This window comes from Salvelinus alpinus, chromosome 38 (genome assembly GCF_045679555.1).
Source record: "Salvelinus alpinus chromosome 38, SLU_Salpinus.1, whole genome shotgun sequence".
In the NCBI taxonomy this organism is placed as follows: Eukaryota; Metazoa; Chordata; class Actinopteri; order Salmoniformes; family Salmonidae; genus Salvelinus; species Salvelinus alpinus.
This window is the reverse complement of record NC_092123.1, coordinates 8,739,395-8,755,075: the sequence shown is the minus strand read 5'-3', so window position 1 is coordinate 8,755,075 and position 15,681 is coordinate 8,739,395. Positions and strand designations below refer to the sequence as shown.

The 15,681-nt window shown below is 42.6% G+C and overlaps 1 protein-coding gene across 2 annotated transcripts in view; it reads left to right on the top strand.

Annotated features, from left to right (window-relative positions):
* LOC139566155 (low-density lipoprotein receptor-related protein 1B-like) overlaps positions 1-15,681 on the top strand; it is a 207,199-nt gene that overhangs the window by 157,912 nt on the left and 33,606 nt on the right. For both annotated transcript variants that reach the window (XM_071387119.1, XM_071387118.1), the window contains 8 exons: positions 541-660; positions 4,046-4,162; positions 4,599-4,841; positions 8,010-8,119; positions 8,912-9,044; positions 12,721-12,966; positions 13,280-13,420; positions 15,293-15,430. In XM_071387119.1, coding sequence (XP_071243220.1) covers positions 541-660; positions 4,046-4,162; positions 4,599-4,841; positions 8,010-8,119; positions 8,912-9,044; positions 12,721-12,966; positions 13,280-13,420; positions 15,293-15,430 — 1,248 coding nt within the window. The remainder of the gene's footprint in view (positions 1-540; positions 661-4,045; positions 4,163-4,598; positions 4,842-8,009; positions 8,120-8,911; positions 9,045-12,720; positions 12,967-13,279; positions 13,421-15,292; positions 15,431-15,681) is intronic.

Here is a 15,681-nt window from a genome sequence, read left to right as displayed (position 1 = left end):
AGATTAGGGCAGACAGAAGGAGGTTTAGCCTGCGTCTGAGGGCTGAGGGGGATGTCTTTGTGAGACAGAGGGAGGTTTAACCAGGGCTAATCATGCTGGGAGGGCTGAGGGTTTAGAGATGCAGCTGGAGCTCTAGCCACCTCCTGTTGGGAAAGAGGAAACTGTGCTCTGCGTGTCAGGGTACTGTGGCATAAGGAGGGTGTGGAGGAAAAATGATTCTAATTTACTCATAATTGTACTTTCTCTATTGCTCCACACCCTCGTTTTGTATGCCACATATAACATGATTTGTGTGAATTTTGATTGAACTACAATACATGTGTATTGCTATTGTTTTGGTCATTTTTGATCATTTTGGTACCTTCGGTTGCATTAGCCTACAGGTTTTGCCATTTTTCTATAGACTGGTTAACTGGTCATTTTTGTATAATACGTGATGACGTTTCTTTTCATCTTTGTCCTTCAGAGTTGACATACTGTACACCTGTTTTAACTCCCTGTCTCTTTTCTCTCTCCTGTGCCATCGGTCTCCCTCCCCAGCTGAGAGTACCTGTTCTGCCAACCAGTTCCAGTGTAAGAGCTCCATGCACTGTATCTCAGCCCTGTGGGTGTGTGACGAGGACCCGGACTGTGCTGATGGATCGGACGAGGCCAACTGTGGTGAGTTCTACTGTTCTATTTCTATTGTGCTACAGTGCCTTCAGAAAGCAATCACACACCCCTTGACTTTTTACAAGTGAATAAGAAATGAAAAACCTGAGTCATTAAGTATTCAACCCCTTTGTTATGGCAAGCCTAAATAAGTTCAGGAGTAAAGATTTGCTTAACATGTCACAAGTTGCGTGGACTCACTCTATGAAATAATAGTGTTTAACATTATATTTTTATGACTACCTCATCTCTGTACCCCACACATACAATTATCTGTAAGGTTCCACAGTCGAGTAGTGAATTTCGAACACAGATTCAACAACAAAGACCAGGGAGGTTTTCCAATCGCTCACAAAGAAGGGAACCTATGGGCAAAATAAATAAAACAAGCGGACATTGAATACCCCTTTGAGCATGGTGAAGTTATTAATTACACTTTGGATGTATCAGTACAACCAGTCACTACATAGATATAGGCATCCTTCCTAACTCAGTTGCCGGAGAGGAAGGAAACCGCTCAGGGATTTTACCATGAGGCCAATGGTGACTTTAAAACAGTTACAGAATGTAATGGCTGTGATAGGAGAAAACTGAGGATGGATCAACAACATTCATCTAAATGACGAAGTGAAAATATGGAAGATTTTCCAAAACATGCATCCTTTTTGCAATAAGGCAGTTAAGTAATACTGCATAAAATGTGGCAAAGAAATTAACTTCATGTGCTGAATACAAAGCGTTATGTTTGGGGCAAATCTGAAGCAGGTTGAGAGCTTCACGTTCCTTGGTGTCCACATCACCAACAAACTAACATGGTCCAAGCACGCCAAGACAGTCGTGAAGAGGGCACGACAAAACCTATTCCCCCTCAGGAGACTGAAAAGATTTGGCATGGGTCCTCAGATCCTCAAAAGGTTCTACAGCTGCACCATCGAGAGCATCCTGACTGGTTTCCTCACTGCCTAGTATGGCAACTGCTCGGCCTCCAACCGCAAGGCACTACAGAGGGTAGTGCGAACGGCCCAGCCATCCAGGACCTCTATACCAGGCGGTGTCAGAGGAAGTCCCTAAAAATTGTCAAAGACTCCAGCCACCCTAGTCATAGACTGTTCTCTCTGCTACCGCATGGCAAGCGGTACCGGAGCTCCAAGTCTAGGTCCAATAGGCTTCTAAACAGCTTCAACCCCAAGCCATAAGACTCCTGAACACCTAATCAAATGGCTACCCAGACTATTTGCATTGCCCCCCTCCTTTACACCGCTGCTACTCTCTGTTGTTATCATCTATGCATAGTCACTTTAATAACTCTACCTTCATGTACATATTATCTCAACTAACCGGTGCCCCCGCACATTGACTCTGTACTGGTACCCCCTGTATATAGTCTTGCTATTGTTATTTTACTGCTGCTCTTTAATTACTTGTTACTTTTATTTCATATTCTCATCCATATATTTTTTAAACCGCATTGTTGGTTAGGGGCTCGTAAGTAAGCATTTCACTGTAAGGTCTACACCTGTTGTATTTGGCGCATGTGACTAATAAAATGTGATTTGATTTGAAATTCAACACAACACATCACTGAGTACCACTCTTTATATTTTCAATCATGGTGGTGAATGCATCATGTTATGGGTATGCTCATCTGCAAGGACTATGGAGTGTTTTAGGATAAAAAGAAACAGAATAGAGCTAAGCACAGGCAAAACCCTAAAGGAAAACCTGGTTCAGTCTGCTTTCCAACAGACACTGGGAGATGAATTCACCTTTCAGCAGGACAATAACCTAAAACACAAGGCCAAATATACACTGGAGTTGCTTACCAAGACAACGTTGAATGTTCCTGAGTGGCCTAGTTACTGTTTTGACTTAAAATGGCTTGGAAAAGTATTTTATTATGTCTTGCCATACAAGACATAAAAAAATGGCGAATTGACAGAGCTTGAAGATTTTTTTAAAGAATAATGTGCAAATATTGTACAATCCATGTGTCACTGCCAATGTTGATTGTAACAAAAATCAACAACAAAATGTGGAGTAAGTCAAGGGGTATGAATACTTTCTGAAGGCAATGTATGTTATATTATATTCTAGTCTACACTCTTAGAAAAAATGGTTATTCGGTTGTCCCCATCAGATAACCCTTTCTGGTTCAAGGTAGAACCCTGTTGGGTTTCCATGTAGAATCACCAAAAGGGTTCTACCTGGAACCAAAATGGTTTCTTCAAAGGGTTCTCCAATGGGGACAGCCGAAGAACCCTTTTAGGTTCTAGATAGCAACTTTTTTTTCTAAGAGTGTAGTCCAGTCTAGTCTGTTGTAGCAGTTTTTGATCTCAATGGAATGGCCTCCTCTAAAGGGACATCTGTATCTCGACTTTGTGTCTCGTTGTACTATATGCAATTTTTGAGCAGCCAAACGCAAACGTGTTAAATTGAACGTGATAGATAACGTTACGCAGACATCAAATGCCATTTTTTTACTGATGACCACCTCATTAATGCTGACTGGTCTTTGATATGCTCATAAAGCACTTGTTAATATGGCCAGATCCAGAGATTAGCTGGAGGAGGTTAAGTCTTTTACTGGCTCTTCCTCTCATCAAATGGACTGCTAGGGATTGACCTTGGCATTTCCACTGCTGCCTGTGCATTTAATGGTGACATTTAGGGGGATTGAGGGGATGACAGTAAGGTCTCTCTATGATTTGAGTCGTTCTCTCTGGTTTTCAGTCGGCGTTCCATTTTTGGAATTTTCTCTATGGGTCATATTTAAAGGTTTCTTCTCGTCAAACCTGGCAGATATTAAGCATGAGAGGAGACGTACACACTTACAGCACGTATTGTATACACCTACAGGCTTTGACTTACCTTCACTGGCGAGAAGCAACAACATACGAGTCCTGGAATTCCCAGCATCCTATTTTTCTTTCTTAATCCTAGAATGTGAATATAAATCTTTCAGGCATGGGAAGGAATGTATTTAGTATTCAACTGTCGCGGTGTGCTCAGGTCAAATATGAATTCTGTTAATGTCATACTAAGTCTGGGAATTAGCTCTCGAGCATGGTACTGTGTGGTTGTCAATTAATAATGCCTTATGTATTTATCTATTCTCCCGATAGTTGGATTAAAAGTCTGATCGAGAGATGAGGGGAAATCACGTCGCTGATTTTACAGCGTTGGGACAACATGTAAAGACGGATTACTAGGTTGTTCTTTTAGAAAGAAGACGGGAAAGTTACTGTTCTCCTAGTCTTTCTTCTTGACAGTAGCAGGCGTTTGTATACAGGATGTAAAGTCATGTCTTACTATGCGAAACATCAACACGGCTACCGTTTCAGACACTTTGCTTGTTTTACGTCTTTATGGACTGTCATGTTGTTTCTGTGCCTAGATGAGAAGACATGCGGTCCTCATGAGTACCGGTGCCAGAACAACAACTGTGTCCCGGAACACTGGAGGTGTGATGGACAGAGTGACTGCGGAGACAACTCAGATGAACAGAACTGCAGTAAGTCCCTCGCCTTCGGTCTCTTGTTTAGGCTGGAAGGAATGAACTTGGAATTAACTTTTGTATAATACTATAGAACTTGAATACTCCCTGACACTGTAGCTAGAGCATTGTGTTTTGGGCAATCATGTGACGTAGCAAAATGTTATCCTGTATTTAAAGCCTTCTCCAGAAATGACAACTGTACCAAAGATGAAAGCGATTGTCTGAGTATGATGCTGGATCATCTGACATAAAAAGAAAAGGGGAACGTTCAATGAAACCGCTTCAAAGGTTCAAATCCAGGTCGTGTGACATGACTCCGCAAAACAAAGCGACCTAATATAACTACCAACAAATACCTCTGCTTGGTATGATGAGGAATGTCCTGGGGAAACAGGCCTCACTGTCATGCGCCTAAAATCACTGTCGTTCCTTATTCCCTTACACCTCTCAGAGCCAGCCACCTGCCCCTCCAGGGACTTTGTGTGTGACAACGGAGAGTGCATCTCTGCTCGTTTCCGTTGTGACGGTGACAGTGACTGTGCTGATAGCTCTGATGAAAAAGGCTGTGAGACGCGCTCGTGCCCTGCGGACCAGTTCCAGTGTCTCAATCACCTCTGCATCTCCAACAAGTGGCTCTGTGACGGCCGGGAGGACTGTAAGATGGGGGAGGACGAGAGGAACTGTCAAGGACCTGGTATGAGCTCAGAGACACACGCGCACGGACACACACACACGTACACATGCACACACACACACTTGATTACTTCCTGTATAGCTGTTGGATAGGTGTTGCTGGCTGCGGCTGTAGGTGGGGACTTGCTTTCGCTGTCTTACTCAAAGCCTACAACCATGTTAATACCGCCCTCTGTTGGAATGTATGCTTGTGTGCGTCACACACCTTGTGATTGGGGGACTGTGTGTTCGTTTGTGTTTGTTCTTGTTCGGCAACTGTTGCCGTTTTACGACGTCACCAGTAAGCATAGATACAGTTGGCTGTAGATACAGTGTCTTACATTGAAAGCTAGGAAATAACCTTTCATACCTTCAGAAACAGAGTTATTCCCGCACGTGAACCAATTCTCAGTTGACCGCAATTACAGATTTCACTCCACTGTAGTATATCCTGACATTCACCTTTTATTTTAAGATTCGTAATCCCTTTGTGCTTCGTTGCATGAGTTGAATGCATGCCAAGACTTGAAGTCTTGTGGAGAAGTAAATGCAAGGCCAGAGTAGCTCCAAGGCACTTCACATCTCGAGCAGATGGTGCAATATCAGCAAGCTGGCCTTCTCTCCTGTCTGCTAACTACAGGTGTGAAATTAAAATGAGCTGTGTGTCTCTCCCACCGAGATGTCTCTGTCTCTGTCTCTGTCTCTATCTCTTTCTGTCTGTCTGTCTGTCTGTCTGTCTGTCTGTCTGTCTGTCTGTCTGTCTGTCTGTCTGTCTGTCTGTCTGTCTGTCTGTCTGTCTGTCTGTCTGTCTGTCTGTCTGTCTGTCTGTGTCTGTCTGTCTGTCTGTCTCTTTCTCTCTCTCTCTCTCTCTCTCTCTCTCTCTCTCTCTCTCTGTCTGTCTGTCTGTCTGTCTGTCTGTCTGTCTGTCTGTCTGTCTGTCTGTCTGTCTGTCTGTCTGTCTGTCTGTCTGTCTGTCTGTCTGTCTGTCTGTCTGTCTGTCTGTCTCTTTCTGTCTCTTTCTGTCTCTTTCTGTCTGTCTGTCTGTCTGTCTGTCTGTCTGTCAATTCAATTAATTTTGCTTTATTGGCATGACGTAACAATGTACTGTACATATTGCCAAAGCTTACTTTGGAGATTTACAATATTAACACAATTTAAATAGTAATAATCATTATTGTCAATGGGACAACAGTAACAACAATAATCAAGTGTCAAAATAACCATACATCGAACAATAACAATAAGCATAGAGGACATATGCAGGTTGATTGGTCTGTCAGACACTGTACCTCATCATATGGCAGGCATCAATGTAGTGCGCTGCCAACCCACAGCTCTCGGCGTCCTCCCCCAACAGGACGGGTAGCTTATTCTCATCAGAGAGGTCTTTGAAACCTTGAATAAGGGTTTCGAATTTGGGGAACTGACACTCTCTAAATGTTTTATGTTCTTGACATTATGTCAGGAAATGCAGCTCGGTCTCAGGTTCTGCTGTGGTGCAGTGGCTGCACAGCCTTTCCTCTACAGGGAGCCAGGTTTTCCTGTCTACCCTTCTCAATTGCAAGACTGTGCTCACTGAGCCTGTACTTTGTCAAGGTTTTTCTAAGGTTTTGATCAGTAACCATGGTCAAATAGTTTGCCACGGTGTACTGTCGATTTAGGGCCAGATAGCACTGCGTTTTACTTTGTGCTTGTGTTTCCCTGTAAGTAATGTAGTTTGTAATTTGTTTCATTCTGATTGATTGGATGTTCTGGCCCTGAGGCTTCAGTGTGTTAGTAGAACAGGTTTGTGAACTCAGCCCCAGGACCAGCTGGATGAGGGGACTCTTTTCTTTGCTCAGCTCTTGGTATTGTAGGGCTTGGTAATGATATGAGAGGGGGTCACTGTATTTTAGATGTTTCCAAAATGTAATTGCTTTTTTGGGGTTTTATTATTAGTCGATATTGGCCTAATTCTGCCCTGCATGCATTGTTTGTAGTTTTGGAGGAAAATCTTACAGAACTCTCCATGCAGGGTTTCAATTTGGTTTTTGTCCCATTGGGTGAAATCTTGTTTTGCAAGTGGACCCCACACCTCGTTGCCATAAAGTGCAATTGGTTCAATGACACAGTCAATTCGTTTTAGACAAATTTGAATAGGTATTTCAATTTTATTTTGTTTTTTAATGGCGTGGAATGCCCTGCGTGCTTTCTCTCTCGGTTCATTCACTGCCTCATTAAGGTGTACAGTTGAGCTTATTTTTTAATTGAAGTAATTGCAGTGTGTGCAGTACTCTATATATTTTGTACCAATTGAGAAATTTGGTCTAATTCCCTATGATCTCTGACTCTTCTCTCCCTGTCTATTCTCTCTCTCTGTCTCTCCCTCTCGCTGTCTCTCTGTATCTCTCTCTCTCTGTGTCTGTCTGTCTCTCGCTCAATTCAGTCGCTTTATTGGCATGATTTAACAATGTACATATTGCCAAAGCGTACTTTGGAAATGGAACGATTCATTAGCAACATCATTAAGATTGTCACAAACAGGAAAATCAAGGTTGTGGTTGATGGGGTTGAAAATATATAACACAAAGACGTGCAGGTTTGTTGGTCTCTTTCTCTCTCTCTCTCTCTCTCTCTCTCTCTCTCTCTCTCTCTCTCTCTCTCTCTCTCTCTCTCTCTCTCTCTCTCTCTCTCTCATAATAATTTGTTTTTAATATTTTAGCTGAGTACTTTCTTTATATATTCATATGGAGAGTACCTGTGGACAGCTGTGGCTGCACTTGCACTGTAAATTCCTCCAATTGGAAGGGCCACACCGTGACATGCATGAAAAAGCTTTTCCCCCCTCTCTCCCAGTGAGTCCAGATGGGAATGAGACTGAATTGCTCTGATGGGTCCAAAGTGCTCCAAAACACGCTAGGAATAGCACTCAGAATGGACCCTCTGAAGCAGCTCTGTTTCTGTATCTGCAGCCATTGTGTTGCACTTGTATACTAGGTGGTGTCGTGGGCCAGTTAAGAAGTATTTTCAGCACCGGTTTAATGGGGGTTGTCTGTGTCGTCAGCTTCTTTTGTCTAGCGTGGTTCAGTCGGTAGGAGCGTGGCGCTAGCAACCTCAAGGTTGTGGGTTCAACAACTACACATAATACAAATGTATGCACTCACTGTACTGTAAGTCATTTTGAACGAAAGTGCTATGTTATCTGTCTCAGCGGTCCTTCCGTCCTGCGCCCTGAGTGAGTATGAGTGTGTCGGGGGAGGCTGTGTGTCGGCCCGCCTGAGGTGTGATGGCCAGAGAGACTGCCCAGATGGATCTGATGAGGTGAGTGCTCTCTGATGAAGCACTGATTGCAGTCCCTGCTAGTAGCCGCTGAGCCCCATCATCTGTGCGATAATCCAGGATACCTTTCATGTCTGTTGTCCTTTAATAATGTATGTCATTTGTTCATAAGGTCATCGACATATGAAAATGTGTCCTAATTATCTTGGTCCATATTTTCATGGGAAATCCCCCTGAAATGCTGTTGTATGATTGCCAGCACGATTCATCTGTGTAAAATGTAAAGATTGCTTTTGGCAATCAATATCCTTATCTCTCAAATACCTGGATACAAGTAGTGTGGTAGTGTTTGCCTGTTCCCTCCAAACATCAGGGTCCCGTAGGATCTCAGTGTAATTAAAACCATGCTTAGTTCAGAGTCACCTCCATACAGTGGAAGCTTACCTCTCCTTTAATAAGGTCTTTCTCCACAGCCAACAGAGTCCCCTGGAGAGAACAACGTCATCCTAGACTCATGCATTATATATTAAAGCAATCTCACCAAAGGCCAAGTATTTCGCGCCAGGAGACGTGTTGATTAATTCAACCTATAACTCACAGTTTATAACACATCCCTCTGTCGTGTTTTGTAAAAATCTAATTCACATTTAATCTGAAAATTACAATGGACAAAATCTTCTTCTCCTGTTTTTTCTTCTTCTTCGCATACATCATAATGTAATGTTAAGACTTGGACAAGCCATATTGAGACCTGGCAGTGGAATGGCTTGGTGGCGGACAGGGGTGTCTGTGTTTGTTGTTTTTGAGGTGTGTGTGTGTGTGTTGTGCCGACAGGTAGACTGTGTGAGGGAGTGCAGGGAGGATCAGTTCCTGTGTCTGAACAGAGCTCACTGCATCCCCAGCCGCTGGCACTGTGATGCCCTGCCTGACTGTGTGGATCACAGTGATGAGCATAACTGTGTCCAGGGTGAGCCTAGAACACACATGCACACACGCATGCACAAGCTCATCACACACACACACACACACACACACACACACAATGTTCTTTATTCACTCAGTCAGTATTATGTAAAAAATGTGTGTCCATTGCTGTCTCTCTTCAGTCAGAGTGCTCTCTGTAATTGTGAGGAAATGTTGATGGGTATAGTGGTGGAAAAACCCAATTGTCATACAGTACTTGAGTAAAAGTAAAGATACCGTAATAGAAAATGACTCAAGTAAAAGTGAAAGTCACCCAGTAAAATGTTAATTGAGTAAAAGTCTAAGTGTATTTAGTTTTACATATACTTAAGTATCAAAATAAATGTAATTGCTAAAATATACGTAAGTATCAAATGTAAAAGTATAAATAATTTCAGATACTTTATATTAAGCAAACCAGACAGCACTCATTTCTTTTCTTTTTTTAAATGTACAGATAGCCAGGGGCACACTCCAACACTCAGACATCATTTACCAGCAAAGCACTTGTGTTTACTGAATCTGCCAGTTCAGAGGCAATAGGGATGACCAGGGATGTTTTTTAATTTTTTCTTGATAAGTGCATGAATTTTCTATTTTCCTGTTCTGATAATCATTCAACATTAGTACTTTTGGGTGTCAGAAAATGTAAAAAGTAAAAACTTTTTTTTTTTAAGTAAAAAGTACATTATTTTCTTTAAGAATGTAGTGGAGTAAAAAGTACATGATGTCTAAAATATAAAAAGTAAAGTACAGATACCCCCAAAAACGACTTAAGAAAAAATTATTTAAAGTACTTCTTAAGTACTTTACACCACTGGATGGGAGAGGCAAGTAGAAAGTGGGTTGCAGTATTAAATCAATATAAAGAGAAACAGCTGTTCCCTCATCTTCTCAGAAAAGCATTCAAGTTCAACCTATTGCGGCTTCAAGTCACATAACTCTGACTCGAGTCTGACTCGAGTCACAAATTTCATGACTTGAGACTCGACTTGATAGAAAAGAAAAGAACTTGAGACTTGACTTCGACTTGGAGCCTCAAGACTCGGGACTTGACTTTGACTAGAGACTGATGACTAAATTACCTGGCCAGGTGTGTCAGTCATTTTGAGGCACAGAGTCTCAGTGAATGAATTTCCACGCAGTCAGACACAGTAGTCGCAGCATTGCACTTGCAAAATGAACGTGTAACAGATTGGCTAGTGACACACACACACTGCCCACTGATTGGACCAGCAAACGGTCAATCAACACAGGTTGGGTGAGCTAGTGAACAGATTGCTAATTTGCTGTACAGCTATAGGATCGGGAGCAGAGCAATGTCAAATTGTAGGGAGAGGATTGCCATAAATAAATATGCAACTCAAAAACATTTCGATAATAAAGAATATTAACTGTTTATTTTGCAAGAGCACCATCGATGGGGCATCAAGCAACAATTACTAGAATAGGACGACTGGTCTTTTGGTATGTCAAAATTGTTTGAAATTGATAATGTACTCATAAAGCTTGCATTTGGAATTTGTTGTTAAAATGAATTATTACATAATCAACATGTGTTGTAGACAAAATAATAAAATGGGCTGCCTGGTAGCATCAATAAATAGACAAAGATTTGTAGTTGAACAAGTCATTGTGTATATACCGTAGATATAGATATATACACACACACACACACACGTATATACACACACACATGTATACACACACACACACACACACACACACACACACACACACACACACACACACACACACACACACACACAGTTCCAGTCAAAAGTTTGGACACACCTACTCAATCAAGGTTTTTCTTAATTTTTTGCTATTTTCTACATTGTAGAATAATAGTGAAGAAATCAACACTATGAAATAACACACATGGAATCATGTAGTTACAAAAAAGTGTAAGCCCCCCTTTGCCTTGATGACAGCTCTGCACACTCTTGGTATTCTCTCAACCATCTTCATGAGGTAGTCACCTGGAATGCATTTCAATTAACAGGTGTGCCTTGTTAAAAGTTAATTTGTGGAAGCGCTATGATGAAACTGGCTGTCATGAGGACCTCCACAGGAAAGGAAGACCCAGAGTTACCTCTGCTGCAGAGGATAAGTACATTAGTGTCACGGTTGTTGTAAGAACGGGACCAAAGCGCAGCGGATGTTGAGTTCCACATATTTATTGAAAAGTTAAACTAAAGCAAAAAACAAATAAATCAAATAAACTAACAATTAAACGTGACTACGTGGTGCACAAACATCCCGTCCCACAAAACACAGGTGGGAAAAATAGCTACTTAAATATGATCCCCAATTAGAGACAACGATTGCCAGCTGCCTCTAATTGGGAATCATACAAAACACCAACATAGAAAATATAAACTAGAACACAACATAGAAATTATAAACTAGAATACCCCCTAGTCACACCCTGACCTACTACACCATAGAGAAACAAGGGCTCTCTATGGTCAGGGCGTGACAATTAGAGTGAACTGCACCGCAGATTGCAGCCCAAATAAATGCTTCACAGAGTTCAAGTAACAGACACATCTCAACATCAGCTGTTCAGAGGAGACTGCGTGAATCAGGCCTTCATGGTCGAGTTGCTGCAAAGAAACCACTACTAAAGGACACCAATAATAAGAAGAGACTTGCTTGGGCCAAGAAACACGAGCAATGGACCTTAGACCGGTGGAAATCCATCCTTTGGTCTGATGAGTCCAAATTTGAGATTTTTGGTTCCAACCACCGTGTCTTTGCGAGACGCAGAGTAGAATGATCTCCAAATGTGTGGTTCCCACTATGATGCATGTAGGAGGAGGTGTGAGTGTGCTTTGCTGTTGTGATTTATTTAGAATTCAAGGCACACTTAACCAGCATGGCTACCACAGCATTCTGCAGCAATACGCCATCCCATCTGGTTTGCGCTTAGTGGGACTATCATTTGTTTTTCAACAGGACAATGACCCAAAACACACCTCCAGGCTATGTAAGGGCTATTTGACCAAGAAGGAGAGTGATGGAGTGCTGCATCAGATGACCTGGCCTCCAAAATCACCTGACCTCAACCCAATTGAGATGGTTTGGGATGAGTTGGACTGCAGAGTGAAGGAAAAGCACCCAACAAGTGCTCAGCATATGTGGGAACTCCTTCAAGACTGTTGGAAAAGCATTCCAGGTGAAGCTGGTTGAGAGAGTGCCAAGAATGTGCAAAGCAGGGATCAAGGCAAGGGGGGCTTTTTTGAAGAATCTCAAATCTAAAATATATTTTGATTTGTTTAACACATTTTTTGGTCACTACATGATTCCATATGTCTTATTTCATAGTTTTGATGTCTTCACTATTATTCTACCATGTAAAAAATAAAGACGAATCCTGGGATGAGTAGGTGTGTCCAAACTTTTGACTGGTACTGTATATGTCTTTTTTATTTATTGACAGTTCTATTTGGGGCTCGACTTGTGACTTGGTCCCACCTCTGACCAATTGAGTATTACTCTCCCAAGGGTAGGCCTGGCTACCTGGGAAAAATCGTATTATTTTTAAAAAAAAACATATTTAGGGGACAAATCATATGTTGGTGAAAATGTGTATTTTTGGTGAATAACTATTTTGGTGAAAAATCATATTTAGGTGTAAAAACATTTTGTTTCCTACTGTATTGTATCTCTTGCAGCAGCCTACTCTTGCCGTGCGGATGAGTTTATCTGTACCAACACACTGTGTAAGCTTTACATCTGGGTGTGTGATGGAGAAGATGACTGCGGAGATAACTCTGATGAAGACTCTGCCATGTGTGCTAAACTGCCGTGTCCACCGAGCAGACCCTACCGCTGTAGGAACGACAGGGTGTGTCTGCGCTCGGAGCAGGTGTGCAACGGAATCGACGACTGTGGGGACAACTCCGATGAAGACGATTGTGGTGAGTCCAATCATGTCTGCTAACTTTTGGACTTAAATCATTCAGACAAATAACCCAGAATCACAAAGCTCCTCTGTTTTGTCTACATGTTGTATTTCACCTTTATTTTAGCAGGAAGTCCCAATAAGACCAATATCTATTTTACAGGGGAGTCCTGTACACACACACACACGTCCATCATTGTTAGTGTAAAAAAATAAATCTGGCGATAGCAATAGCCTAGCTATGGTGTTGAAACATGCCTGTTCTGTCTTTGGCCCCATGGCTGTTACCTTCTCCTTCTCCCTCTGGCTTGTCCTGTATCCTGGATCAGAAGACGTGATGCAGACCCCAAGGCCCTGTGGTAAGGTGGAGTTCACCTGCAGTAACCATCGCTGCGTCGCGCAGGAGCTGCAGTGTGACCTGTTCGATGACTGTGGAGATGGGGGCTCGGATGAACTCGACTGTAAAGGTGGTACGTGGCTTCTAAAGTCTCTCGCTCTTCGATGTTGACTTTTGTCTCTCTCTCTTTCAAAATATCCCTCCCTCGATATCGATCTCAATCTCTGTCTTTGTCTCGCTCTATCGCGCTCTCTCTCTCTCACGCTCGCTCTCTCTCTCTCGCACGCTCTCTTTCTCGCATGCTCTCGCGCTCTCTCACTCACGCTCCCTCTCTCACTCTCTCTCTCTCACTTTCTCTCTCTCGTGCTCTCTCTCTTTCGCGCTCTCATGCTCGTTCCCTCTCTCTCTCTCTCTCGCACTCTTTCTCACTCTCTCATGCTCGCTCTCTCATGCTCGCTCTCTCCTGCTCGCTCTCTCGCGCTCTCTCCCTCGCTCTCGCTCACTCTCTCGCTCTATCGCGCTCGCTCTCTCACGCTCCTTCGCGCTCTCTCTCTCATGTTCGCTCTCTCTCCCTCTCTCTCTCGCACGTTCGCTCTCTCTCACACGCTCTCTTTCTCGCATGCCCTCTCTCTCTCTCTCTGGCGCTCTCTCTTGCGTTCTCTCGCTCTCTCTCCCTCTCTCTCACTTTCTCAAATTCAAATTCAAATTCAAGCTGCTTTATTGGCATGAAAAACATTGTGTCAATATTGCCAAAGCAACAATGTATACAATATACATTGTAATACAATTAAATCAATGACAAATAATAATATAGAATGGCAGTAAATAATAATATAAAATTAAATATAAAAATAGTAACAATAAAATGGTAACAGTCAATAGTCGAATGTAATGTATGGTGTAATGCACCACTACCACCACCACCATCATTAAACTGCTATCATTACCATTACCACCCATACCATTACTATTTGGAATGATAAACAACAATAATAATACTAATAACAATAACAGTAATAACAATAACATTCATAATAAGTAAGTTACTGCTTACTATGCAGATGTTATTATTCAGTGTCCCTCAGGCTATGGCAGGTAAATACATATTTGGCTGCAAGAGGAGCCATTGCTCCTTCGCCCATGAGTATTTTTAGTTCTCTCTCTCTCGCACTCTCTCTCTTTCGCGCTCTCTCTCTCGTTCTCTCTCTCTTGCTCTCTTGCTCTCTCATGATCGCTCTCTACTGCTCGCTCTCTCACTCTCGCTCTCTCGCACTCACTCTCGCTCTCTCGCACTCACTCTCGCACTCACTCTCTCACACTTACTCTCTCGCTCTCTCGCACGCTCACTCTCTCGCACTTCCTCGCTCTCGCTCACTCTCTGTTTCTCCCCCTCTCTGTCTATATTTGTCTTTCCCCCTCTCTGTATATATCTGTCTCTCTCTCTATGTCTATCTGTCTTTCTCTATCTGTCTATCTGTCTCTCTCATTTCAGTTCAGGTTCAGTTAGTTTCAGTACTCCCAAGAAAGATTGTATAAGGAAGGAAGGAAGGAAGGCAGGAAAAGTCCCACATAATCTTCCAAATAAATGCTCTCTCCTGGATCGAACATTCGGAACTAAAAGCATAACTAAAATGCATAAAATCCTGCATTTTGGGCACTGTCAGCTCTAACAACATCTGTGCACTCAGGGCATGTTTATTCCCAGCACGTAGAATACTCTATTTACAAATGCTGAATGAGAGAGAAAAGTGGTGTACTGACTGTGCTAATGGATGTTTTTATTATTCAAATCACCATGTTACAATTTCAGTTTATTAATCAAAGCACACACTTAGAGAAAAATATATGAAAGGGTTCCTCGGCTGTCCCCATAGGAGAACCCTTTGAAGAACCCTTATTGGTTCCAGGTAGAACCCTTTTGGAACCCTTTTTTCTAAGAGAGCACAAACAGCATGCAACTTACACCATATGTGATGGGTTATTGTGATGTCCGTGTTTTCTACAGTGGTTTCCAAGGCAGGGGTATGTGGAGAGAGAGTGGGTCTATGTGGAGATGACGCGTTCTGCAATAACACAGGAACAGATTCACTCTGTCAGTGCAAGGCTGGCTTTCAGAGGAGCCAGACGACGAGGCAATGTGAAGGTACAGCTACGGCGTCGCCTTTTATCTTCTCTGTCGCAGGGTTTTTATTTTGCATTCATTTGCGGCTAAGAGTTTGAAATGTGAAGTTGCCATTCAAATAGAGAGCAGACAGCAAGAAGGCCCCACTTTACAGTGCATGCACCATCGCGTCAAGTCTGTCGTTATCACGGCAGAAAAGCTCCGATAGCTCCTGACCACTGGACAATGGCATGGCTGCTCTGCCTGTTCTTTCTATTTGATAAATGTGTTGG